Below are 27,602 nucleotides of genomic sequence, written 5' to 3' on the forward strand. Positions count from 1 at the left end.
ATTGGCTTACGTTTTGCTGCTTTGCCCACTATAATCATGAACAACGTCAAAGAGTTTCAATTCTTCACAGCCACGGGGGTCAGCTTCAGAATAGAGGCATGCTTTAGGGCTATTATTGTTCTTCTCCTGATCTTATTAATGTGGACTCCTTGGCCGTTTGACACCTTCTGGATCCATGAAACTGGTAGACGAAATTCCCTGGTTCAAGACACATGCAAGAGCATCAACTGCCAGGGCTCTCACCTTAAAGTCTGTCAAACATTTAACTAACCAGAGAAGTGTTTATCTGGCTCAGGGACTGAATTCAGTGCAACAATTTTGTCTACATTCATGCCTGGAACTCTGCTACAGCGGGTTGTGTGCTAGATATACAAGGATGTATCCTTTTCCCTGTCTCTGTTTTTCCAACCTCCTAGGTGGAATCATTTGCCTAATTTAAAGTGTGTTTTTCTGACCTTAGGCTTTTAGCCCAGCTGCCAAGAGCAAATATTGTTCTCTTGCGATACCTTTTTGGAGTGCTATACAACATTGAGCAACATTCCTCATCCAATCAGATGACAGCTTATAATTTATCCGTTTGTATAGCTCCAAACGTTCTTTACCCACCTGATTCCAGCACCTTGGAATTGGAAGACAACTTGATAAAAAAGGTAATGAGAGCTCTCATTTTTGTCCCCCAGGGGGTAGAATCCCTACTTTGAACCGGACATGTGCAGTAGTAACTCTGACGGATGGAACTTTGTGAAGTGCACATTTTCATTAGGCCCCTGTGGAGTGGCAGAGTTCTTTATCCTACTCTGGCAGGGTCTGGGAAGGGGTGTCGTTAAACAGGAAACTCGGAGCAGTCGAGTCACTTCTTCCCCCTCCAGGAGACTAAACACTAGAGTGCCTAAACGAGAGAGAGAAATGTCGTGTGATACGATAGGAAAGAACCTGGGCTTTGGAGCTTCACCAGTCAAGGTTCAACTCTCAGCCTAATCCCTGAGGGACTCGTAACCTTGGGCAAAGCCATGGTTTCCTCACTACACAATGGCGACAACAGCCAGCTCCTCCGGTCATCACTGGCACATCCTGGGTGGCTTGGGCAATATGAGCCCCCATGGCTCCAAACACATTGGCCTTCCTCTGCCAATTGTGGCTCATCTAGAAAAGTACTCAGCTACTATTTCACCTCTGCTACGTCATATGGAAACTAGCAAGAGATTCCAGAATGTCCTAATAAGATGACAGGTCTTCCCCAAGCTCACACAGAGAGAGCCAGCATGAGGCAAAGCAATGAGTGAGAAGGGACTGAAGTTAGACAGACAGATACATTTTCTCTCCAGCTGTGTGGGTTTTCCCTCACAACCCCACCAAAATCCCTGCTTCTCAACTTTAAGATACTTCTTCATTTAAGAAATGGTTTTCTTAAGTTTTTGTTCATACTTTATAAAGTTTCATAAGATGGTATACATCAGTTACAGCTCAGTAAAACTGGAAACAAAATTTAAAAACAAAAAATAAGTAAACTTTAATAAGGTAGGCTACTTTGAAAATTATCCTAGTTTTATTTATTTTTTGATATGTATTTATTTGAGAGAGGGAAAGAGAGAGCGTGAGCGGGGCAGGGGCAGAAGAAGAGGGAGAGGGAGAGGGAGAAGCCCAAGCTGATTCCCTGCTGAGCACAGAGCCCAAAGTTGGCTCCATGTGGGGCTGGATCTCACCATCATGAGATAGTGATCTGAACCAAAATCAAGAGTCAGATGCTCAACTGAGGGGCCCCCAAAATTATCCTAGGCTTAATGATGTAACCACTGATACCAAAATGTTAGCTATTAAACTAGGCCACATATTAAAACTTTAGCCTACTGAGTAGCAGTATTTTAAAATGTGTACCCAAAGTACACGGAAAAGTATCACTCTTCCTAAGTTATTTCTTAGAGAATTCTGGTCTCTGTTTTTTATTTTATTATTATTTTTTAAGATTATATTTATTTTCTTGACAGAGGCAGACACAGCGAGAGAGGGAACACAAGCAGGGGGAGTGGGAGAGGGAGAATCAGGCCTCCCGCTGAACAGGGAGCCCGATGTAGGGCTGATCGCAGCACCCTGGGATCATGAGCTGAGCTGAAGGCAGACGCTTGACCGATTGAGCCACCCAGGCGCTCCTGGTCTCTATGTATTTTTATCAATTCTGAATTTTTCTGGGAAATCTTTCACATTCTTTCTTAGATCCAAGGTCTATATATATAATGTGATTTATAACTATGCCCTATGGAAAAGAGCACCCCATTTTTGTCTTTTTGTGTTACAGATTTCTCTTGTACAATTTCTCATTGAAAATTGCCTTAAAATATTTGGAGAAGACATCACTTCCCTCTTGGGAGAGAACTCAATGAGTCGTGGTAACAGCGAGCAGGTTGCAGGTACCGGGAATAATTTAATTGGCTTTAGTGAGAAGCAGACAGCCAGGCTGCCAGGGGTCATGGGAGATGCTTAGACAGAGCTGTTCTGGAGCCCAGAGCATCGCCAGGGCAAGGATTTCCATGGGCTCCTTCTTCCGAAGGCTGGCTCACAGGTCAAGGGAGGTTCCACACTGTTGTGAGACCAAAGAAAGGATAAAATGAGGTCTCTGACTTCAAGAAGTTTCTAGTGTAGATCATAACGGAATTAGGACTCATCATGGTATGCCACAGTGTTTGGGAACTTTTTCTCACAAAATTTAAATGGGTGCTATATATATATCTATGTAGTTATATATATTACATAATTATATACTGATACTATATAAATATATAAACATAATGTATATATTTATGTATATTACATGTGCACTGGTTGAAGCCAGAGAAAGGGGCTTTTCTTCCCCTCCCTCCTCTTTTGGCTCAGGGGCTCTTGAGGCACCACAGGATTCCAGTGCCCTTTGAAACGGGTTGAAAAGAATTGGCATCTTTGAGAAAAAAGAACTTGACTTGATGTCAAACAACCTCTCCAGAGTATAAATTCCTCTACCCCCATTTACCAGCTATATTATCTTTGGCCAGTTATACCAGCTCAGCATCAGTTTATTCATCTCTAAAATGTGGATAAAAATAATGTCTAAATTTTAGAATTGTTGTGTAGAATAAATAAGATGATGGATGTAATCCAAAAAAAGCCATTAATAGGACTAGGAGAAGTGCCCCTGACACTAGAGGTAGTATGATTTGAGCCTAGCTAATCACAGCTACCTGGCAGCAGTCCACCTTAGAAGGTAGACTTTCGATTCAGAACCTGGAGACACGTATCATCAATCCCTCCATATTTTTGACATTTCTTGTTTTCATGACACGTACCACATGCTTTGAGGAAATCTTTAGGAAAATACAAGTCATCAGGAATTAAGATGAATCTGAGGCACCTGGGTGGCTCAGTCGTTAAACATCTGCCTTCAGCTCAGGTCATGATCCTGGGGTCCTGGTACCGAGCCCCGAATCGGGCTCCCTGCTCCAATGGAAGCCTGCTTCTCCCTCTCCCCCTCCCCCTACTTGTGTTCCCTCTCTTGCTGTCTCTTTCTCTGTGTCAAAATATAAATAAAATCTGTAAAAAAAAAAAAAAAGGAAAAAGAAGGTTCAACATATTAAACAACAACTACTACTACGAGTACTCTCACTTCTTCCTTAGACTCCAGCCTGAAGACTGTGAAAACCCGTTCTTTCAGAGACAGGGCGTTTTGTCGGGGTTCCAGCACTTCCCAGCACAACCAGTGCACAGCCCCACCTTCCGCAAAGCCAGGACAGCTCTTTGGAGTTTCCCTCATGGATGTGTGTGATAAAGACAACTTGTCCTTCCCAATTCTGGTAGGTCATCTCATTTTGGTTTTCAATAGCCCTCCTGAGAAGGGGAAACTCTGAGAGGCCAAGCGTCCTCATCCAAATCTATCCCCAAATGAAGAAGTCATTAGACAGCCCCTGGCTTTGGCTGAGAAGCTCTGTTACTGTTATTTCAAAGAATAGAATCTGATTTAGGTCCTGCAGAGTCATGAGGCAAATACTACAGGAAAAGTCATTCTTCTCCATTCCACTTGGGTCTTGTTTCCACAAAGACATGTGGAGGCTTGTTCAGATCAGTCAAAATGAACTCTGTGTATGTGAGTCTCTGAGAGTCCACCTCATCTTCACACTCTCCCTTCATTGCCTTCCTGCACTCACATGAGTCTCATGTCTCCTTCAGCGGAGTCTACTCAGTCTAACAATTGTAAACATCTGACACGAGCATAGACTCATCCTCTGGCAAATAGGAATGTGTTAATCCTAACAGAATATGTCAAATGAAAGCCACAGAGTTTGGCCTGTGTTATCTCAAGCTGCTGTAGTGAATTGTCAGTGTGGACATTCACTGAGTATTCGGTGTCTCTGCAAGCACTGTCCGGGATGTAGGGAACGTTCTGCTAGCTATGAAAAAATGTATCTTCTTAGCTAGCATGTTACCTGTTAGCTAATACCCCAGGTCCTTGCATCACAGCAAATTTAGGGGCTAGCTAGGATTATCATCCTCCACACTTCCTAACCGAATCAGAGAAGCCTCAGTACAGGATGTATGTGCCCCAGCTCACACAATAGATAAGTAGCATAATAGACTTCAGATCCGTTGGATTCCCTGAGTCCAGCCCTTATTAAGATTCTACACAGCAGAGAGAGGACATGAAGATAGAGCAAAAGACAATTTAAGACTCATGAGAAGGGAGGGTAATCAGAGAAGGACAAGAGAGTTTCTGAGCCTGGCTTTAAAAGAGGGAAGGAAATAGAACAAGTAGGAAAGGAGTATACAGTCACTTAAAGAGAAATAAACAAATGGGAAATGAGTATTTCCTAAATAGACTTCCAACTTGCTGAAGAGCATGTATGTAAGGGAAAAATGTGAAAAGAATGGTAAAGTAGGAAAGAGACGGTGATTGCCCAAAGGCCTTGAGACAGAGAAGGTTGATTTAAAAGTGTAAACTTAGTGGAAAATCTGATTAAAAGAAGTGTTTAAAATGTTTCAGTGTATGACTGTAAAATGGATATATGGGTAGAAAGTATATAGAGAGACACTGAAAAAACAGCAATCTAAATTGACTTTAGTCCTTCCCGCTCTAAAACATTGTACCATTACATTCCCCTTTTCTTTCAAAACGGAGGCAAGCTTGTGCTCTGCGTTTGTGGATATGAGATGCCATATACTTTTCTTTTCTTCCTACACGGTATGCTTTCCTTTATTAATCAAAAAGGGCCACTCACAGAAGGCGTCTTCAGAAACTCAGCCAATATAAAATCCCGCAGAGTCCTAACGGAGAAACTAAATTCTGGGATCAAAGTGAACCCGTACAGGGAATCTATTCATGTGTTCACATCCGTCTTAAAGGTAGGGAAGGTTCTAGCATTATCCACACGTGAGTAACTGAAGCGATGATTGGTGTCCTTCATCATGACTGCTCAAGAACCATAACAGGCATAGTAGATTAAGAACCTGACAAGCTGAAAAACGCTTGACAAAATCAAAATTTAAGGAAGCTACTTTAGGAGTTAAAAGCCCCATGTGTTAGAAATACTTTCTGTTTTCACCACACACGGCCCTCCGCACCTTCACTCCTGAAGACTCCATGCAAAATACTAATAGTGAAATGACTACAGTCATGATAATAAATTTCAAAATACGCACTGACACAAACACACTGTTTACCGAAGCAGACATCCTCACCCCCCTCCTAATGAAGGCAAACTTTCCAAAAGAAATAGAACAGGGAGGGGTGCCTGGGTGGCTCAGATGGTTAAGCGTCTGCCTTCGGCTCAGGTCATGATCCCAGTGTCCTGGGATCGAGCCCCGCATAGGGCTTCCTGCTCAGCGGGGAGCCTGTTTTTCCCTCTCCCTCTGCCTCTCTCCCTCCTCATGCTCTCTCTCTCTATCTCTGTGTCTCAAATGAATAAGAAAAAAAAAAAAAAAGAAATAGAACAGGGAAAGAATTTAATCCATGCAGCTTGGCACTTATGAACAGCTCTGAACAACCCTATGTTAATGTAGTACTGACTACAGTCTTAGAATCTCAGTCACATTTGGTCTTCCCTTGTCCCCCATTAATGTTCGAAGATGTGATCAATAGCAAAGTCCAGAAATGACTTAGGTAACCACTCCTACACTGGGGCCATAGTGATATCCAGTAGTAATATACATATAGGCATCAGGAGACAGGAGAAGAATGATAATACACTAGGTAGCAAGATGAGTGTTGCCCTCTGTAAGGTGCACACATGGAATCGATTTTCTAGCAAGAGTTGGTAGGTTCTTTCCTGATCTGTGTTATAAGCACTGACTAGGAGGAGCGTGAGCACTTCTGGGTATAGTGCTTAGACATTTCTAAAGTTTTCTCCTCCTGAAGTTGACAGATCTTGGTGGAGAATCAGACTCTGCAACCTTGGCCTTGATAATATCATGGCAAACTAACTGGACAATTGTCCTAAACTAGAAATGAATCTATCCTCAGGACCACAGTGAGTCTGCCATTAGACTCTCGACTTTTAGACAGTTAAGAAAAGGAAGAATGAAGCAATTGTGAGAGTAGCTTTCTTCCAGGGAGCACGCATACCCCGAGTGAGAAGACCTAGTTCTTTCCTAATATGTGTGCAAGAGCCCACCTGTTTGTGTTTTGATTGTTTCAGGGTTTTTCTTGCTAGAATTAAGAGCTAGCACTGTGCCTAAAACAAGCAACATGGGTATGTGTATTTCTGTCCAAGAAGCTAATAGGATTTAGGATGGTCTATAGCCAGACCCTGTCAGTTTGTGGTACTTTGCAAAAAAAGCACACACAAAAAATAAGTTCCAGATGATAGAAGGGAGCTTTATCTTCATTGCCACCACAGGCTAAGCTCTGCTTTTATGCCTCTAAGTTTTAGTGGGGGAAAATCCAAGCATCTGCTGCTGCGTGTGCAAGTCAATGGAGAGTCAGAGCCGAGCACCGTGTGGGTCACAGTTTGGGTATCTGTGAAGGAAGTGGGGGCTGAACTGAATTTTTTAACTACATATTTTCTCTGGAATATTTCCATTACATATTTTCTATAATATATATACATAGTTTTTTTTTATCTCCCTAAGGATTTTCTTAGAAATACCCACGGAAGTATATTTTTATCTGATCTCTATGACAAATGGCGCGGTGTTATTGATCAAGGCAACGAAGAGGAGAATATAACTGCAGCCCAGAGGTAATGATGCAATAATTACTCTACTCTGGTCACATCTCCAAAATACAGCCAACATACTATTAGGAAAACATTGGCTTACGTTTTGCAGCTTTGCTCACTATAATCATGACCAATGCCAAAGAGTTTCAATTCTTCACACCCATGGGGGCCAGGTTCATAATGGAGACACACTTTAGGGCTATTATCGTTCTTCTCCTGATCTTATTAATGTGGAATCCTTGGCCGTTTTACATCTTTTGGATACATGAAACTGTTAGTGGAAATCCCCTGGTACAAGACAGATGCAAGAACATCAATTGCCAGGGCTATGACCTTAAAGGTCTGTCAAACATTTCACTAACCAGAGAAGATTTTATCTGGTGCAGGAACTGAATTCAGGGCAACAATTTTGTATACATTCATGCCTGGAACTCTGCTACAGCGGGTTGTGTGCTAGATATACAAGGATGTATCCTGTTCCCTGTCTTTTTTTTCCAACCTCCTAACTGGAATCACTTGCCTAATTTAAATGTGTATTTTTCTGACCTTAGGCTTTTACCCCAGCTGCCAAGAGCAAATGTTGTTCTCTTGCGATACCTTTTTGGAGTGCTATACAACATTGAGCAACATTCCTCATCCAATCAGATGACAGCTTATAATTTATCTGTTTGTATAGCCCCAAGCGTTCTTTACCCACCTGATTCCGGCACCTTGGAATTGGAAGACAACTTGATAAAAAAGGTAATGAGAGGTGTCATTCTTGTCCCCCAGGGGGTAGAATCCCTACTTTGAACCGGACATGTGCAGTAGTAACTCTGACGGATGGAACTTTGTGAAGTGCACATTTTCATTAGGCCCCTGTGGAGTGGCAGAGTTCTTTATCCTACTCTCACGGAGTCTGGGAAGGGGTGTCGTTAAATGGGAAACTCGGAGCAGTCGAGTCACTTCTTCCCCCTCCAGGAGACTAAGCACTAGACTGACTAAATGAGAGAGAAAAGAGTTCTGTGATACGATAGAAAGGAACTTGGGCTTTGGAGCTTCACCAGTCAAGGTTCAACTCTCAGCCTAATCCCTGAGGGACTCGTAACCTTGGGCAAAGCCATGGTTTCCTCACTACACAATGGCGACAACAGCCAGCTCCTCCGGTCATCACTGGCACATCCTGGGTGGCCTGGGCAATATGAGCCCCCATGGCTCCAAACACATTGGCCTTCCTCTGCCAATTGTGGCTCATCTAGAAAAGTACTCGACTACTTTTTCACCTCTGCTGCATCTTATGGAAACTAGCAAAAGATTCCAGACCATCCTAACAAGATGACAGGTCTTCCCCAAGCTCACACAGAGAGCGCCAGCATGAGGCAAACCAATGCGTGAGAAGGTACTGAACTTAGACAGACAGATACATTTTCTGTCCAGCTATGTGGGTTTTCCCTCACAACCCCACCAAAATCTCTGCTTCTCAACTTTAAGATTCTTCTTCATTTAAGAAATCGTTTTAAGTTTTTGTTTATACTTTATAAAGTTTCATAAGATGTTATACATCAGTTACAGCTCAATAGAACTGGAAACAAAATTTAAAAACAAAAAATAGGTAAACTTTAATAAGGTGGGCTACTTTGAAAATTATCCTAGTTTTATTTATTTTTTGATATTTATTTCTTTGAGAGAGGGAAAGAGAGTGTGAGCGGGGCAGGGGCAGAAGAAGAGGGAGAGGGAGAAGCCCGAGCCGATTCCCTGCTGAGCCCAGAGCCGAAAGTTGGCTCCATGTGGGGCTGGATCTCACCACCATGAGATTGTGATCTGAGCCGAAATCAAGAGTCAGACGCTCAACTGAGGGGCCCCGAAATTTATCCTAGGCTTAAAGATATAACCACTGATCCCAAAATGTTAGCTATGAAACTGGGCCACGCATTAAAACTTTAGCCCACAGATGAGCAGTATTTCAAAATGTGTACCCAAAGTACACGGGAAAGCATCAGTCATTCTAAGTTATTTCCTAGAGAACTCTGGTCTCTATGTTTTTTGGGTTTTTTTTTTTAAGATTTTATTTATTTACTTGACAGAGAGGGAACACAAGCAGGGAGAGTGGGAGCAGGCTTCCCGCTGAGCAGGGAGCCAGATATAGGGCTGATCCCAGCACCCTGGGATCATGAGCTGAGCTGAAGGGAGACGCGTAACTGACTGAGCCACCCAGGTGCCCCTGGTTTCTACGTATTTTTATCAACTCTGAATTTTTCTGACAAGTCCTTCACGTTTTTTCTAAGATCCAAGGTCTATATGCAAAATGTGTTTTCTAACTATGGCCTATGGAAAAGAACACCCCATTTTTGTCTTTTTGTGTTACAGATTTCTCTTGTACAATTTCTCCTTGAAAATTGCCTCAGGATATTTGGAGAAGACATCACTTCCTTCTTGGGAGAGAACTCAATGAGTCGTGGTAAGAGCGAGAAGACTGCAGGTACTGGGAATAATTTAATTGGCTTTAGTGAGATGCAGACAGCAAGGCTGCCAAGGGTCATGGGAGATGCATAGACAGTGCTGTTCTGGAGCCCAGCGCATCACCAGGGCAATGATTTCCATGTGCTCCTTCTTCCAAAGGCTGGCTCACAGGTCAAGGGAGGTCCACACTGTTGTGAGACCAAAGAAAGGATAAGATGAGGTCTCTGATTTCAAGAAGTTTCTAGTGTAGATCATAAAGGCATTACGACTCATCATGGTATGCTATAGTGTTTGGGAATTTTTTCTAACAAAATTCTAAAAGCGTGCTATACATATATATACATATATATTTGTATATATATGTATATATGTAATAACGAATCAGAAAAGCCTCAGTACAGGATGTATGTATATGTATGTATATATTTGTATATACATATATATATATGTAAAACACATCATACATATGTATGTAGTTATATTTAATATATAATGAGATACTTATACTATATAAATATATTATCATAATATATATATTTATGTATATTAGAAGTGCTCTGGTTGAAGCCAGAGCAAGGGGCCTTTCTTCCCCTCCGTCCTCTTTTGGCTCAGGGGCTCTTGAGGCACCACAGGATTCCAGTGGCCTTTAAAATGGGTTGAAAAGAACTGGCATCATTGAGAAAAAAGGACTTGACTTGATGTCAAACTACCTCTCCAGAGTGTAAATTCCTGTGCCCGCATTTACCACCTATATTATCTTTGGGCAGTTATACCAGATCAGCATCAGTTAATTCATCTCTAAATATGGATAAAAATAATGTCTAAATCTTAGAATTGTTGTGTAGAATAAATAAGATGATGGATGTAATCCAAAAAAAGCCATTAATAAGACTAGGAGAAGTGCCCCTGAGACTAAAGCTAGTATCTTTTGAGCCTAGCTAATAACAGCTGTCAGCAGTCCACCTTGGAAGGTAGACTTTCGATTCAGAACCTGGAGACACATTTCATCAATCCCTCCATATTTCTGACATTTCTTGGTTTTATGATGCTTACCACATTGATTTGAGGAAATCTTTAGGAAAATACAAGTCATCAGGAATTAAGATGTGTCTGGGGCACCTGGGTGGCTCAGTCGTTAAGTAACTGCCTTCAGCTCAGGTCATGATCCCGAGGTCCTGGGATCGAGCCCCGCATCGGGCTCCCTGCTACAAGGGAAGCCTGTTTCTCCCTCTCCCCGTCCCCCTGCTTCTGTTCCCTCTCTCGCTGTCTCTCTCCCTCTATTAAAATATAAATAAAATCTGTAAAAAAAAAAAAAAAAGGAAGAAGAAGTTTCAGCGTATTAAACAACAACTACTACTACTAGTACTCTCTCTTCTTCCTTAGACTCCGGCCAAAAAACTGTGAAAAGCCGTTCTTTCAGAGACAGGGCCTTTTGGTGGGGCTCCAGCACTTGCCAGCAAAACCAGTGCACAGCCCCGCATTCTGCAAAGCCAGCACAGCTCTTTGGAGTTTGCCTCATGGTTGTGTGTTATAAAGACAACCTGGCCTTCCCAATTCTGGTAGGTCATCTCATTTTGGTCTTCTATAGCTCTTCTGAGGTGGGGAAACTCTGAGAGGCCACGTGTCCTCATCCAAATCTATCTCCAAATGGAGAAGTCATTAGACACCCCATGGCTTTGGCTCAGAAGCTTGTTACTGTTATTTCAAGGAACAGAATCTGACTTAGGTCCATCAGAGTCATGAGGCAAATACAACAGGAAAAGACATTCTTGTCCATTCCACTTGGGTCTTGTTTCCACAAAGACATGCGGAGGCTTGTTCAGATCAGTCAGAATGGACTCTGTGTATATGAGTCTCTGAGAGTCCACCTCATCTTCACACTCCCCCTTCATTGCCTTCCTGCACTCACATGAGTCTCAAGTCTCCTTCAGCGGAGTCTACTCAGTCTAACAACTGCAAACATCTGACACGAGCATAGACTCATCCTCTGGCAAATAGGAATCTGTTAATCCTAACAGAATATGTCAAATGATAGCCACAGAGTTTGGCCTGTGTTATCTCAAAATGCTGTAGTGAATTGTCAGTGTGGACATTCACTGAGTATTCGGTGTCTCTGCAAGCACTGTACGGGATGTAGGGAACGTTCTGCTAGCTATGAAGAAATGTATCGTATTAGCTAGCATGTTACCTGGTAGCTACTACCCCACTTCCTTGCATCACAGAAATTTAGGGGCTAGCTAGGATTATCATCCTCCGCACTGCCTAAACGAATCAGAAAAGCCTCAGTACAGGATGTCTGTGCCCCAGCTCACACAATAGATAAGTAGCATAATAGACTTCAGATCCGTTGGATTCCCTGAGTCCAGCCCTTATTAAGATTCTACACAGCAGAGAGAGGACATGAAGATAGAGCAAAAGACAATGAAAGACTCATGAGAAGGGAGGGTAATCAGAGAAGGAGAAGAGAGTTTCTGAGCCTGACTTTAAAAGAGGGAAGGAAATAGAACACGTAGGAAAGGAGTATACAGTCACTTAAAGATAAATAAACAAATGGGAAATGAGTATTCCCTAAATAGACTTCCATACTTGGGGAAGAGCATCTACGTAGGGGAATAATGAGAAAAGAATGGTAAAGTAGGAAACAGACGGTGATTCCGCAAAGGCCTTGAAGCAGAGAAGTTTGATTTAAGAGTGGAAACTCAATGGAAAGGAAAATCTGATTAAAAGAAGTGTTTAAAATGTTTCAGTGTATGACTGTAAAATGGATATTTGGGTAGAAAGTATAGAGAGAGACACTGAAAAAAAAAAAAAAAAAACAATCTAAATTGACTTTGGTCCTTCCCGCTCTAAAACAGTGTACCAGTACATTCCCCTCCTCTTTCAAAACGGAGGCAAGCTTGTGCTCTGCGTTTGTGGATATGAGATACCATATACTTTTCTTTTCTTCCTACAGGGTATGCTTTCCTTTATTCATCAAAAAGGGCCACTCACAAAAGGCATCTTCAGAAAATCAGCCAATATAAAATCCTGCCATGTGCTAAAGGAGAAACTAAATTCTGGCGTCAAAGTGAACCCGTACAGCGAATCTGTTCATGTGGTCGCATCCGTCTTAAAGGTAGGGAAGGTTCTAGCATTATCCACACACGAGTAACTGAAGCTATGATTGGTGTCCTTCATCATGACTGCTCAAGAACCATAACGGGCATAATAGATTAAGAACCTGACAAGCTGAAAAACGCTTGACAAAATCAAAATGTAAGGAAGCTACTTTAGGAGTTAAAAGCCCCATGTGTTAGAAATACTTTCTGTTTTCACTACACACCGCCCTCCCCACCTTCACTCCTGAAGACTCCATGCAAAATACTAATACTGAAATGACTACTAGTCATGATAATAAATTTCGAAATACGCACCGATACATACACACAGTTTACCCATGAAAACATCCTCACCCCCCTCCTAATGAAGGCAAACTTTCCCAAAGAAATAGAACAGGGAAAGAATTTAATCCATCCACCTTGGCACTTATGAACAGCTCTGAACAACCCTATGTTAACGTAGTAATGACTACAGTCGTAGAATCTCAGTCACATTTGGTCTTCCCTTGTCCCCCGTTAATGTTCGAAGATGGGATCAATAGCAAGGTCCAGAAATGTCTTAGGTAACCACTCCTACACTGGGGTCATAGTGATATCCAGTAGTAATATACATACAGGCATCAGGAGACAGGAGAAGAATGATGATACACTAGGTAGCAAGATGAGTGTTGCCCTCTGTAAGGTGCACACATGGAATCGATTTTCTAGCAAGAGTTAGGAGGTTCTTTCCTGATTCCGTGTTATAAGCACCGACTAGGAAGAGGGTGAGCACTTGTGGGGAGAGTGCTTAGACATTTCTAAAGTTTTCTCTTCCTGAAGTTGACGGATCTTGGTGGAGAATCAGACTCTGCGACCTTGGCCTTGATAATATCATGGCAAACTAACTGGACAATTGGCCTAAACTAGAAATGAATCTATCCTCAGGACCACAGTGAGTCTGCCTTTAGACTCTCGACTTTTAGACAGTTAAGAAAAGGAAGAATGAACCAATTGTGCGAGTAGCTTTCTTCCAGGGAGCACACATACCCCGAGTGAGAAGACCTAGTTCTTTCCTAATATGTGTGCAAGAGCCCACCTGCCTGTGTTTTAATTGTTTCAGGCCTTTTCTTGCTAGAGCTAAGAGCTAGCACCTTGTCTAAAACAAGCAACATGGGTATGTGTATTTCTGTCCAGGAAGCTAATAGGATTTAGGATGGTCTATAGCCAGACCCTGTCAGTTTGTGGTACTTTGCAAAAAAAAAAAGCACACACACAAAATAAGTTCCAGATGATAGAAGGGAGCTTTATCTTCATTGCCACCACAGGCTAAGCTCTGCTTTTATGCCTCTAAGTTTTAGCGGGAGAAAATCCAAGCACCTGCTCCTGCGTGTGCAAGTCAATGGAGAGTCAGAGCCGAGCTCCGTGTGGGTCCCAGTTTGGGTATCTGTAAAGGAAGTGGGGGCTGAACTGAATTTTTTAACTACATATTTTCTCTGGAATATTTCCAATACATATTTTCTATAATATATACACATATTTTTTTATCTCCCTAAGGACTTTCTAAGAAATATCCCAGGAAGTGTATTTTTATCTGATCTCTATGACAAATGGCTCGGTGTTATTGATCAAGGCAACGAAGAGGAGATGATAACTGCAGGTCGGAGGTAACGATGCAATAATTACTCTACTCTGGTAACATCTCCAAAATACACCCAATATACTATGAGGAAAATATTAGCTTACGTTTTCCAGCTTTGCCCACTATAATCATGACCAACGCCAAAGAGTTTCAAGTCTTCACACCCATGGGGCCCAGCTTCAGAATAGAGGCACGCTTTAGGGCTATTATTGTTCTTCTCCTGATCTTATTAATGTGGACTCCTTGGCCGTTTTACACCTTCTGGATCCTTGAAACTTGTAGACAAAATTCCCTGGTCCAAGACAGATCAAGAGCAACAACTGCCAGGGCTATGACCTTAAAAGTCTGTCAGACATTTAACTAACCAGAGAAGTGTTTATCTGGCTCAGGAACTGAATTCAGTGCAACAATTTTGTCTACATTCATGCCTGGAACTCTGCTAGAGCGGGTTGTGTGCTAGATATACAAGGATGTATCCTGTTCCCTGTCTCTGTTTTTCCAACCTCCTAAGTGGAATCACTTGCCTAATTTAAAACTGTGTTTTTTTGACCTTAGGCTTTTAGCCCAGCTGCCAAGAGCAAATGTTGTTCTCTTGCGATACCTTTTTGGAGTGCTATACAACATTGAGCAACATTCCTCATCCAATCAGATGACAGCTTATAATTTATCCGTTTGTATAGTCCCAAGCGTTCTTTACCCACCTGATTCCGGCCCCTTGGAATTGGAAGACAACTTGATAAGAAAGGTAATGAGAGCTCTCATTTTTGTCCCCCAGGGGGTAGAATCCCTACTTTGAACCGGACATGTGCAGTAGTAACTCTGACGGATAGAACTTTGTGAAGTGCACATTTTCATTAGGCCCCTGTGGAGTGGCAGAGTTCTTTATCCTACTCTGGCGGGGTCTGGGAAGGGGTGTCGTTAAATGGGAAACTCGGAGCAGTCGAGTCACTTCTTCCCCCTCCAGGAGACTAAACACTAGACTGACTAAACGAGGGAGAGAAGAGTCGTGTGATACGATAGAAAAGAACCTGGGCTTTGGAGCTTCACCAGTCAAGGTTCAACTCTCAGCCTAATCCCTGAGGGACTCGTAACCTTGGGCAAAGCCATGGTTTCCTCACTACACAATGGCGACAACAGCCAGCTCCTCCGGTCATCACTGGCACATCCTGGGTGGCCTGGGCAATATGAGCCCCCATGCCTCCAAACACATTGGCCTTCCTCTGCCAATTGTGGCTCATCTAGAAAAGTACTCAGCTACTATTTCACCTCTGCTACGTCATATGGAAACTAGCAAGAGATTCCAGAATATCCTAATAAGATGACAGGTCTTCCCCAAGCTCACCCAGAGAGAGCGAGCATGAGGCAAAGCAATGCGTGAGAAGGGACTGAAGTTAGACAGACAGATACGTTTTCTCTCCAGCTGTGTGGGTCTTCCCTCACAACCCCACCAAAATCCCTGCTTCCCAACTTTATGATACTTCTTCATTTAAGAAATGGTTTTCTTAAGTTTTTGTTCATACTTTATAAAGTTTCATAAGATGGTATACATCAATTACAGCTCAGTAAAACTGGAAACAAAATTTAAAAGCAAAAAATAAGTAAACTTTAATAAGGTAGGCTACTTTGAAAATTATCCTTGTTTTATTTATTTTTTGATATGTATTTATTTGAGAGAGGGAAAGAGAGAGCGTGAGCGGGGCAGGGGCAGAAGAAGAGGGAGAGGGAGAGGGAGAAGCCCAAGCCCATTCCCCGCTGAGCACGGAGCCCAAAGTTGGCTCCATGTGGGGCTGCATCGCACCACCCTGAGATCGTGATCTGCGCCGAAATCAAGAGTCAGACGCCCAACAGAGGGGCCCCGAAATTTATCCTAGGCTTAAAGACGTAACCACTGATCCCAAAATGTTAGCTCTTAAACTAGGCCACGCATTATGACTTTAGCCCACGGATGGGCCGTATTTTAAAATGTGTACCCAAAGTACACGGGCAAGTATCACTCTTTCTAAGTTATTTCTGAGCGAACTCTGGTTTCTATGTGTTTCTGTTTTTTTGTGTGTTTTTTTTAAACTTTTATTTATCTACTTGACTGAGAGAGACACAGCGAGAGAGGGAACACAAGCAGGGGGAGTGAGAGAGGGAGATGCAGGCTTCGCGCTTGGCAGGGAGCGCGATGTAGGGCTGATCCCAGCACCCTGGGATTATGACCTGAGCCGAACGCAGACGCTTAACCGACTGAGCCACCCAGGCGCCCCTGGTTTCTACATATTTTTATCAACTCTGAATTTTTCTGAGAAGTCCTTCCCATTTTTTCTTAGATCCAAGGTCTGTATACAAAATGTGATTTATAACTATGCCCTATGGAAAAGAGCACCCCATTCTTGTCTTTTTGTGTTACAGATTTGTCTTGTACAATTTCTCATTGAAAATTGCCTCAGGATATTTGGAGAAGACATCACTTCCCTCTTGGGCGAGAACTCAATGGGTCGTGGTAACAGCGAGAAGGCTGCAGGTACCGGGAGTAATTTAATTGGCTTTAGTGAGAAGCAGACAGCAAGGTTGCCAGGGATCATGGGAGATGCTTAGACAGAGCTGTTCTGGAGCCCAGAGCATCGCCAGGGCAAGGAGTTCCATGGGCTCCTTCTTCCGAAGGCTGGCTCACAGGTCAAGGGAGGTTCCACACTGTTGTGAGACCAAAGAAAGGATAAGATGAGGTCTCTGACTTCAAGAAGTTTCTAGTGTAGATCATAAGGGCATTAGGACTCATCATGGTATGCTACAGTGTTTGGGAATTTTTTCTAACAAAATTCTAAGTGGGTGCTATATATCTATATATATATATACAACATCATACATATATATGTAGTTATATATATATATATATATATATATATAATATATATAATTAGATACTTATACTATATAAATATAACCATAGTATATATATTTATGTATATTAGATGTGCTCTGGTTGAAGCCAGAGCAAGGGGCCTTTCTTCCCCTCCCTCCTCTTTTGGCTCAGGGGCTCTTGAGGCACCACAGGATTCCAGTGCCCTTTGAAACAGGTTGAAAAGAACTGGCATCATTGAGAAAAAAGGACGTGACTTGATGTCAAAAAACCTCTCCAGAGTGTAAAATCCTGTGCCCCCATTTACCAGCTATATTACCTTTGATCAGTTTTTCTAGCTCAGCATCAGTTTATTCATCTCTAAAATGTGGATAAAAATAATGTCTAAATCTTAGAATTGTGGTAAACACTACATACGATGATGGATGGAATCCAAAAAAAGCCATTAATAGGACTAGGAGAAGTGCCCCTGAGACTAGACCTAGTACGATTTGAGCCAGCTAATCACAGCTACCTGGCAGCAGTCCACCTTAGAAGGTAGACTTTCGATTCAGAACCTGGAGACACGTATCATCAATCCCTCCATATTTCTGACATTTCTTGGTTTTATGATGCTTACCACATTGCTTTGAGGAAATCTTTAGGAAAATACAAGTCATCAGGAATTAATTTGTGTCTGGGGCGCCTGGGTGGCTCAGTCATTAAGCGTCTGCCTTCAGCTCAGGTCATGATCCCGGGGTCCTGGGATCGAGCCCCGCATCGGGCTCCCTGCTCCGAGGGAAGCCTGCTTCTCCCTCTCCCCCTCCCCCTGCTTGTGTTCCCTCTCTCGCTGTCTCTCTCCCTCTGTCAAAATATAAATAAAATCTGTAAAAAAAAAAAAAAAAAAAAAAGGAAAAGGAAGGTTCAGCGTATTAAACAACAACTACTACTACTAGTACTCTCTCTTCTTCCTTAGATTCCGGCCGGAAGACTGTGACAAGCCGTTTTCTCAGTGACAGGGCCATTTGTCAGGGTTCCAGCACTTGTCAGCACAACCAGTGCACAGCCCCACCTTCCGCAAAGCCAGGACAGCTCTTTGGAGTTCCCCTCATTGATGTGTGTGATAAAGACAACCTGCCCTTCCCAATTCTGGTAGGTCATCTCCTTTTGGTCTTCTAGAGCCCTCCTGAGGAGGGGACACTCTGAGAGGCCACGTGTCCTCATCCAAATCTATCCCCAAATGGAGAAGTCATTAGACAGCCCCTGGCTTTGGCTGAGAAGCTCTGTTACTGTTATTTCAAGGAACAGAATCTGACTTAGGTCCAGCAGAGTCATGAGGCAAATACAACAGGGAAAGACATTCTTGTCCATTCCACTTGGGTCTTGTTTCCGCAAAGACCCACCGAGGCCTGTTCAGATCAGTCAAAATGACTCTGTGTATGTGAGTCTCTGAGAGTCCACCTCATCTTCACACTCTCCCTTCATTGCCTTCCTGCACTCACATGAGTCTCAAGTCTCCTTCAACGGAGTCTACTCAGTCTAACAACTGCAAACATCTGACACGAGCATAGACTCATCCTCTGGCAAATAGGAATCTGTTAATCCTAACAGAATATGTCAAATGAAAGCCACAGAGTTTGGCCTGTGTTATCTCAAGCTGCTGTAGTGAATTGTCAGTGTGGACATTCACTGAGTATTCGGTGTCTCTGCAAGCACTGTCCGGGATGTAGGGAACGTTCTGCTAGCTATGAAGAAATGTATCATATTAGCTACTTTGTTACCTGCTAGCCACAACCGCAGGTCCTTGCATCACAGCAAATTTAGGGGCTAGCTAGGATTAATATCCTCCACACTTCCTAACCGAATCAGAGAAGCCTCAGTACAGGATGTATGTGCCCCAGCTCACACAATAGATAAGTAGCATAATAGACTTCAGATCCGTTGGATTCCCTGAGTCCAGCCCTTATTAAGATTCTACACAGCAGAGAGAGGACATGAAGATAGAGCAAAAGACAATTTAAGACTCATGAGAAGGGAGGGTAATCAGAGAAGGACAAGAGAGTTTCTGAGCCTGGCTTTAAAAGAGGGAAGGAAATAGAACAAGTAGGAAAGGAGTATACAGTCACTTAAAGAGAAATAAACAAATGGGAAATGAGTATTCCCTAAATAGACTTCCATACTTGGGGAAGAGCATCTACGTAGGGGAATAATGAGAAAAGAATGGTAAAGTAGGAAAAGGACGGTGATTCCGCAAAGGCCTTGGAGCAGAGAAGTTTGCTTTAAGAGTGGAAACTCAATGGAAAGGAAAATCTGATTAAAAGAAGTGTTTGAAATGTTTCAGTGTATGACTGTAAAATGGATATTTGGGTAGAAAGTATAGAGAGAGACACTGGAAAAAAAAAAAAAACCAAAACAATCTAAATTGCCTTTGGTCCTTCCCGCTCTAAAACAGTGTACCAGTACATTCCCCTCCTCTTTCAAAACGGAGGCAAGCTTGTGCTCTGCGTTTGTGGATATGAGATACCATATACTTTTCTTTTCTTCCTACAGGGTATGCTTTCCTTTATTCATCAAAAAGGGCCACTCACAAAAGGCATCTTCAGAAAATCAGCCAATATAAAATCCTGCCATGTGCTAAAGGAGAAACTAAATTCTGGCGTCAAAGTGAACCCGTACAGCGAATCTGTTCATGTGGTCGCATCCGTCTTAAAGGTAGGGAAGGTTCTAGCATTATCCACACACGAGTAACTGAAGCTATGATTGGTGTCCTTCATCATGACTGCTCAAGAACCATAACGGGCATAATAGATTAAGAACCTGACAAGCTGAAAAACGCTTGACAAAATCAAAATGTAAGGAAGCTACTTTAGGAGTTAAAAGCCCCATGTGTTAGAAATACTTTCTGTTTTCACTACACACCGCCCTCCCCACCTTCACTCCTGAAGACTCCATGCAAAATACTAATACTGAAATGACTACTAGTCATGATAATAAATTTCGAAATACGCACCGATACATACACACAGTTTACCCATGAAAACATCCTCACCCCCCTCCTAATGAAGGCAAACTTTCCCAAAGAAATAGAACAGGGAAAGAATTTAATCCATCCACCTTGGCACTTATGAACAGCTCTGAACAACCCTATGTTAACGTAGTAATGACTACAGTCGTAGAATCTCAGTCACATTTGGTCTTCCCTTGTCCCCCGTTAATGTTCGAAGATGGGATCAATAGCAAGGTCCAGAAATGTCTTAGGTAACCACTCCTACACTGGGGTCATAGTGATATCCAGTAGTAATATACATACAGGCATCAGGAGACAGGAGAAGAATGATGATACACTAGGTAGCAAGATGAGTGTTGCCCTCTGTAAGGTGCACACATGGAATCGATTTTCTAGCAAGAGTTAGGAGGTTCTTTCCTGATTCCGTGTTATAAGCACCGACTAGGAAGAGGGTGAGCACTTGTGGGGAGAGTGCTTAGACATTTCTAAAGTTTTCTCTTCCTGAAGTTGACGGATCTTGGTGGAGAATCAGACTCTGCGACCTTGGCCTTGATAATATCATGGCAAACTAACTGGACAATTGGCCTAAACTAGAAATGAATCTATCCTCAGGACCACAGTGAGTCTGCCTTTAGACTCTCGACTTTTAGACAGTTAAGAAAAGGAAGAATGAAGCAATTGTGCGAGTAGCTTTCTTCCAGGGAGCACACATACCCCGAGTGAGAAGACCTAGTTCTTTCCTAATATGTGTGCAAGAGCCCACCTGTTTGTGTTTTGATGGTTTCAGGCCTTTTCTTGCTAGAGTTAAGAGCTAGCACCTTGTCTAAAACAAGCAACATGGGTATGTGTATTTCTGTCCAGGAAGCTAATAGGATTTAGGATGGTCTATAGCCAGACCCTGTCAGTTTGTGGTACTTTGAAAAAAAAAAGCACACACACAAAATAAGTTCCAGATGATAGAAGGGAGCTTTATCTTCATTGCCACCACAGGCTAAGCTCTGCTTTTATGCCTCTAAGTTTTAGCGGGAGAAAATCCAAGCACCTGCTCCTGCGTGTGCAAGTCAATGGAGAGTCAGAGCCGAGCTCCGTGTGGGTCCCAGTTTGGGTCTCTGTAAAGGAAGTGGGGGCTGAACTGAATTTTTTAACTACATATTTTCTCTGGAATATTTCCAATACATATTTTCTATAATATATACACATATTTTTTTATCTCCCTAAGGACTTTCTAAGAAATATCCCGGGAAGTGTATTTTTATCTGATCTCTATGACAAATGGCTCGGTGTTATTGATCAAGGCAACAAAGAGGAGAAGATAACTGCAGCCCAGAGGTAATGATGCCATAATTACTCTACTCTGGTCACATCTCCAAAATACAGCCAACATACTATTAGGAAAACATTGGCTTACGTTTTGCAGCTTTGCCCACTATAATCATGACCAACGCCAAAGAGTTTCAAGTCTTCACACCCATGGGGCCCAGCTTCAGAATAGAGGCACGCTTTAGGGCTATTATTGTTCTTCTCCTGATCTTATTAATGTGGACTCCTTGGCCGTTTGACACCTTCTGGATCCATGAAACTTGTAGACGAAATTCCCTGGTTCAAGACACATGCAAGAGCATCAACTGCCAGGGCTATGGCCTTAAAAGTCTGTCAAACATTTAACTAACCAGAGAAGTGTTTATGTGGCTCAGGGACTGAATTCAGTGCAACAATTTTGTCTACATTCATGCCTGGAACTCTGCTAGAGCGGGTTGTGTGCTAGATATACAAGGATGTATCCTGTTCCCTGTCTCTGTTTTTCCAATCTCCTAAGTGGAATCACTTGCCTAATTTAAAAGTGTGTTTTTCTGACCTTAGGCTTTTAGCCCAGCTGCCAAGAGCAAATGTTGTTCTCTTGCGATACCTTTTTGGAGTGCTATACAACATTGAGCAACATTCCTCATCCAATCAGATGACAGCTTATAATTTATCCGTTTGTATAGCCCCAAGCGTTCTTTACCCACCTGATTCCAGCACCTTGGAATTGGAAGACAACTTGATAAGAAAGGTAATGAGAGCTCTCATTTTTGTCCCCCAGGGGGTAGAATCCCTACTTTGAACCGGACATGTGCAGTAGTAACTCTGACGGATGGAACTTTGTGAAGTGCACATTTTCATTAGGCCCCTGTGGAGTGGCAGAGTTCTTTATCCTACTCTGGCGGGGTCTGGGAAGGGGTGTCGTTAAATGGGAAACTCGGAGCAGTCGAGTCACTTCTTCCCCCTCCAGGAGACTAAACACTAGACTGACTAAATGAGGGAGAGAAGAGTCGTGTGATACGATAGAAAAGAACCTGGGCTTTGGAGCTTCACCAGTCAAGGTTCAACTCTCAGCCTAATCCCTGAGGGACTCGTAACCTTGGGCAAAGCCATGGTTTCCTCACTACACAATGGCGACAACAGCCAGCTCCTCCGGTCATCACTGGCACATCCTGGGTGGCCTGGGCAATATGAGCCCCCATGCCTCCAAACACATTGGCCTTCCTCTGCCAATTGTGGCTCATCTAGGAAAGTACTCAGCTACTATTTCACCTCTGCTACGTCATATGGAAACTAGCAAGAGATTCCAGAATATCCTAATAAGATGACAGGTCTTCCCCAAGCTCACCCAGAGAGAGCCAGCATGAGGCAAAGCAATGCGTGAGAAGGGACTGAAGTTAGACAGACAGATACGTTTTCTCTCCAGCTGTGTGGGTTTTCCCTCACAACCCCACCAAAATCCCTGCTTCCCAACTTTATGATACTTCTTCATTTAAGAAATGGTTTTCTTAACTTTTTGTTCATACTTTATAAAGTTTCATAAGATGGTATACATCAGTTACAGCTCAGTAAAACTGGAAACAAAATTTAAAAGCAAAAAATAAGTAAACTTTAATAAGGTAGGCTACTTTGAAAATTATCCTAGTTTTATTTACTTTTTTGATATGTATTTATTTGAGAGAGGGAAAGAGAGAGCGTGAGCGGGGCAGGGGTAGAAGAAGAGGGAGAGGGAGAAGCCCAAGCCGATTCCCCGCTGAGCACGGAGCCCATAGTTGGCTCCATGTGGAGCTGGATCTCACCACCATGAGATCGTGATCTGAGCCGAAATCAAGAGTCAGACGCTCAACTGAGGGGCCCCGAAATTTATCCTAGGCATAAAGACGTAACCACTGATCCCAAAATGTTAGCTCTTAAACTAGGCCACGCATTGTAACTTTAGCCCACGTATGGGCAGTATTTTAAAATGTGTACCCAAAGTACACGGGCAAGTATCACTCTTTCTAAGTTATTTCTGAGAGAACTCTGGTTTCTATGTGTTTTTGTTTTTTTGGTTTTTTCTTAAGCTTTTATTTATTTACTTGACTGAGAGAGACACAGCGAGAGAGGGAACACAAGCAGGGGGAGTGGGAGAGGGAGAAGCAGGGTTCCCGCTGAGCAGGGAACGCGATGTAGGGCTGATCCCAGCACCCTGCTTTCATGACCTGAGCCGAAGGCAGACGCTTTACCGACTGAGCCACCCATGTGCCCCTGGTTTCTACATATTTTTATCAACTCTGAATTTTACTGGGAAGTCCTTCCCATTTTTTCTTAGATCCAAGGTCTATATACAAAATGTGATTTATAACTATGCCGTATGGAAAAGAGCACCCCATTCTTGTCTTTTTGTGTTACAGATTTGTCTTGTACAATTTCTCATTGAAAATTGCCTCAGGATATTTGGAGAAGACATCACTTCCCTCTTGGACGAGAATTCAATGAGTCGTGGTAACAGCGAGAAGGCTGCAGGTACTGGGAGTAATTTAATTGGCTTTAGTGAGAAGCAGACAGCAAGGTTGCCAGGGGTCATGGGAGATGCTTAGACAGAGCTGTTCTGGAGCCCAGAGCATCGCCAGGGCAAGGAGTTCCATGGGCTCCTTCTTCCGAAGGCTGGCTCACAGGTCAAGGGAGGTTCCACACTGTTGTGAGACCAAAGAAAGGATAAGATGAGGTCTCTGACTTCAAGAAGTTTCTAGTGTAGATCATAAGGGCATTAGGACTCATCATGGTATGCTACAGTGTTTGGGAATTTCTATAACAAAATTTGAATGGGTGACATATATATATGTCATATCATACATATATGTTTAGTTATATGTATAATATATAATTAGAAATTTAGAATATCTAATTTTTAAACAGAATATATATACTTATGTATATTAGATGTGCTCTGGTTGAAGCCAGAGCAAGTGGCCTTTCTTCCCCTCCCTCCTCTTTTGGCTCAGGGGCTCTTGAGGCACCACAGGATTCCAGTGCCCTTTGAACTGGGTTGAAAAGAACTGGCATCAGTTCTTTCTCTCTAAAATTGTGGATAAAAATATTGTCTAAATCTTAGAATTGTTGTAAAGATTAAATAAGGTGATGGATGTAAAATAAATTTCAAAAAAAAGCCATTAATAGGACTAGGAGAAGTGCCCCTGAGACTAGAGCTAGTATATTTGAGCCTAGCTAATCACAGCTAACTCGTAGCAGTCCACCTTATAATAGACTTTCGATTCAGAACTTGGAGACACATCTCATCAATCCCTCTATATTTTTGACATTTCTTGCTTTTATGACGTTTTTGTCATTGCTTTGAGGAAATCTTTAGGAAAATACATGTCATCAGGAATTAAGATAAATCTAGTGTAGTGTCTGAGAATATGCTTATATAAGACAACTGTTTATTTTTCATTTCAGTAGTGTCAGGAAATCAACCTCTTGAATCCAAGCCAGTGAGAGTGAGAGTGATTTACAAAAAGGCACAACTGCAGAATGATACGAAGACCCCATCTGGCATGGTTCCACCCAGCTACCTGTCTACAGTTTTCTAAGTCACTGAAGACTACCATCTACATAATGACACTTGACTCTTCCGTTTTCTTTAGTTCCTATAAAATAGAAAATAAAATGAACTGTTTTTCCAATGAATGAAAAATGAGCCCCTTCCAAGGAACTTGCTCATCCCATTAGAATTTTTCTTTTGCCTCATCTCATATTACCCATATTGAGGAAATCTTCCCACAAAGTATCTCCTCTGTCTTCAATACCTACCATCTCATATTATGTACTTTGTTGCATTGTAGTGTATTGCATATTTTTATACTGATGCAATAAAAGTAATTCCATCACTCAGTGGGTTAGACATCCATTTTACTTGTTTATGATTCATATCAACACTTCAGTGGAGGCTCATCTGAGCAGTTCTGGTCTCAGCTGAGGTCACTTGAGCACCTGCAGTCAGCTGGCAGCTCATCTCGAGCTAACCTAGGAGTCTGTTTATTGGTGTTGGCTCTCAGCTGGTCCCCATGTCTTCAACGAGCTAGCCTGTCCTTCTGCATATGGTGGAGGAAGAGTTGCCAGAAGCAAGAAAGGCTTTTCAAGAGTTAATGTGGGAGAGGACTGTGCAAAGCACCATGCCAAAGACAGTGATTTACAAGACAAGGAGGTATTCATTATTTATTAAGACCACACATGATAATCAAAGCTCAAGGCAGCACCACTACTACACACATCCTTTTATTCATCGGCTTTTAATCCTCAGTGGATTATAATCAGCATTTCCTAAAAGGCATTCAAAGTGTGGTAGGAAGTATCTTTGAAATAATAACTGATTTTTTACCTCAGGTATTCTTTGCCTCTATCCTTGTCCCGGTCTTAAGCTGTCTTACGGACAACTAAATCACTTCCTCAGGGAATAGAAGCTATAGGAGAATATGAGGAAAAGGGAGCCCTTTGTTGCTTATGAGTTTTAAAAATTTAGCTTTCTAGGAAACAAAACTTACTCATGGCATAGAGTAGAAGATTTAGGTGGAAATCTCATGGGAAAAGCCCAAAATCATTAGGTACATGGGACATCTGCCCCTTTTCCTGGATAGAAGCCAAAAGAAAGCAGGAAGACCTCACAGAATAGCTAATTGACTTGTCTAAGAAAGACGGGGCCCCTGTGGGTCCACATAGAGTTTCTTATACCTCAGTGTGGAACAGATCAGTAAGAAAAGTATTCCCATCAATTCCAGAATAGTATGGAAGAATTACAGAGAGCCACCAGGTTTGAAAGACATGTCTCAACAACAGTAGTACTGACCAATTCCCCAGGACCAGAGAACAGTTAGGACATCTCAGCAGATGCTAGTATACATCAATGACCCAAAGCAGCAGATAAGTGCCACCTCGCCATTTCATAGCCTTCTAACTCCCTGGCACTAGAAGACTCCAGAACATAGACACACTCCTGGGGGAAATTAAGAGATCCTGAATTTCTACCAATCTGGGAACAGAGAATCAAACTAGACACCAAGCGAGCTATTTAAAAACACAGAATTGGACATTTATTACATATGTCAATGTATACATTGAGGTTGGTATCAATATATATAGAATATATGATCCAAGCACAGTTTTCCTAGAAAGGGTTCCCTGGTCAAATAGGTTAGGGAAATTCTGTATTTTCCTTTTGAAGTCAAATGCTCCAGTTTTTTCCATACTTATTTGACATTACTTGGCCCTTTTGGAGTAACCCCATTAATTAATGATCCTGGGAACATACATTAATAAACATCGCTCTGAATTTATTTCTTCTTAACTCACAGATTTTACCATTTCACTCACCTGCTAAGAAGCCATCAATAGATCTTTGAATTTTTTTTTTTTCAGAAAAAAATGTCCTTTTTTAGATCCTCCACAATGCAACCTGCTCTAGTAATCAATTTTGTCTTCACTCTTTCCCATTGTAGATCCTTTGCTTTAGCTAGGTCAGAAACGTTACTGGTCCCTGAATAAGTCACACTCACTTTTCTAACTATAATCCTCACCTCTCCTTGGTCTCTACGTTTCCACCCACTAACTAGGTAGCCATCTGGGTTCTCCACTCCCAGAATTTCACAAAGCCTTCCTGATCTCAAATTAATTGTTCTTTACATGAGCGCTTGCCCCTACTAGACATTGGCTCGTATGCTGCTTTGCACCGTCAGGAATTATGCCAGTGTGTTCATACATTATTCAGCAAATCCAAATTCCTGTGGTAAACAACTGTATCTTGTGTTAGTTTTATATTACTTTTAATGCCTGGCTAAATTTCTACTCAAAAAAATATGAATGAATATGTTCAATTTTCGAAGGGTGTAGAGATTTTATACACATTGGTAGCAACTGCAAGTTTTAAAACTGAAGAGGTAGAATACAGCACATATGGAATTTCAATGGGTGGCAATAAGACATCATCAGTTTGACCAATTTTTTTAGATATGACTTCACAGCCTTATTCACAAGTTCTGGGATATATTATTTTTATTCATTATGTAAAAAATCTGATATCGGTGTGATGCATTTGGGAATAATTGCATTTTTGTATTAAATTTCTTCTAAATATCAACAATCCAGAATAAAAGGGGCAAAAAAACATGGC

At 42.2% G+C, this 27,602-nt stretch overlaps 1 protein-coding gene across 2 annotated transcripts; it reads left to right on the plus strand.

The window, feature by feature from the left end:
* The first annotated feature begins 1,658 nt into the window (after nucleotides 1-1,658).
* On the plus strand, nucleotides 1,659-14,413 carry LOC135363644 (rho GTPase-activating protein 20-like). 2 transcript variants are annotated; one of them, XM_064585007.1, is made up of 8 exons: nucleotides 1,659-2,405; nucleotides 3,643-3,818; nucleotides 7,087-7,196; nucleotides 7,727-7,916; nucleotides 9,522-9,633; nucleotides 10,998-11,173; nucleotides 12,568-12,729; nucleotides 14,246-14,413. In XM_064585007.1, the coding sequence occupies exons 1-8, from the start codon at nucleotides 2,375-2,377 to the stop codon at nucleotides 14,357-14,359; spliced, it is 1,071 nt and encodes a 356-aa protein (XP_064441077.1). In that variant the 5' UTR covers nucleotides 1,659-2,374; the 3' UTR covers nucleotides 14,360-14,413. The 2 variants fall into 2 exon arrangements, with proteins under 2 accessions (XP_064441077.1, XP_064441078.1); XM_064585008.1 differs by having other exon boundaries at nucleotides 9,522-9,612.
* The last annotated feature ends 13,189 nt before the right edge of the window (nucleotides 14,414-27,602 follow it).

The sequence above is a fragment of the Mirounga angustirostris genome, unplaced genomic scaffold, assembly GCF_029215605.1.
Source record: "Mirounga angustirostris isolate CCGP_5_RB_7025 unplaced genomic scaffold, mMirAng1.0.hap1 SCAF_2, whole genome shotgun sequence".
NCBI classification, from domain to species: domain Eukaryota; kingdom Metazoa; phylum Chordata; class Mammalia; order Carnivora; family Phocidae; genus Mirounga; species Mirounga angustirostris.

Coding starts and splice junctions, on each gene's coding strand:
- LOC135363644 (XM_064585007.1), top strand. CDS start 2,375: ATGAGTCGTGGTAACAGCGAGCAGGTTGCAG. Junction 3,819..7,086: donor ACTTGTCCTTCCCAATTCTG/GTAGGTCATCTC, acceptor TATCTCCCTAAG/GATTTTCTTAGAAATACCCA. Junction 12,730..14,245: donor TGGTCGCATCCGTCTTAAAG/GTAGGGAAGGTT, acceptor TATCTCCCTAAG/GACTTTCTAAGAAATATCCC.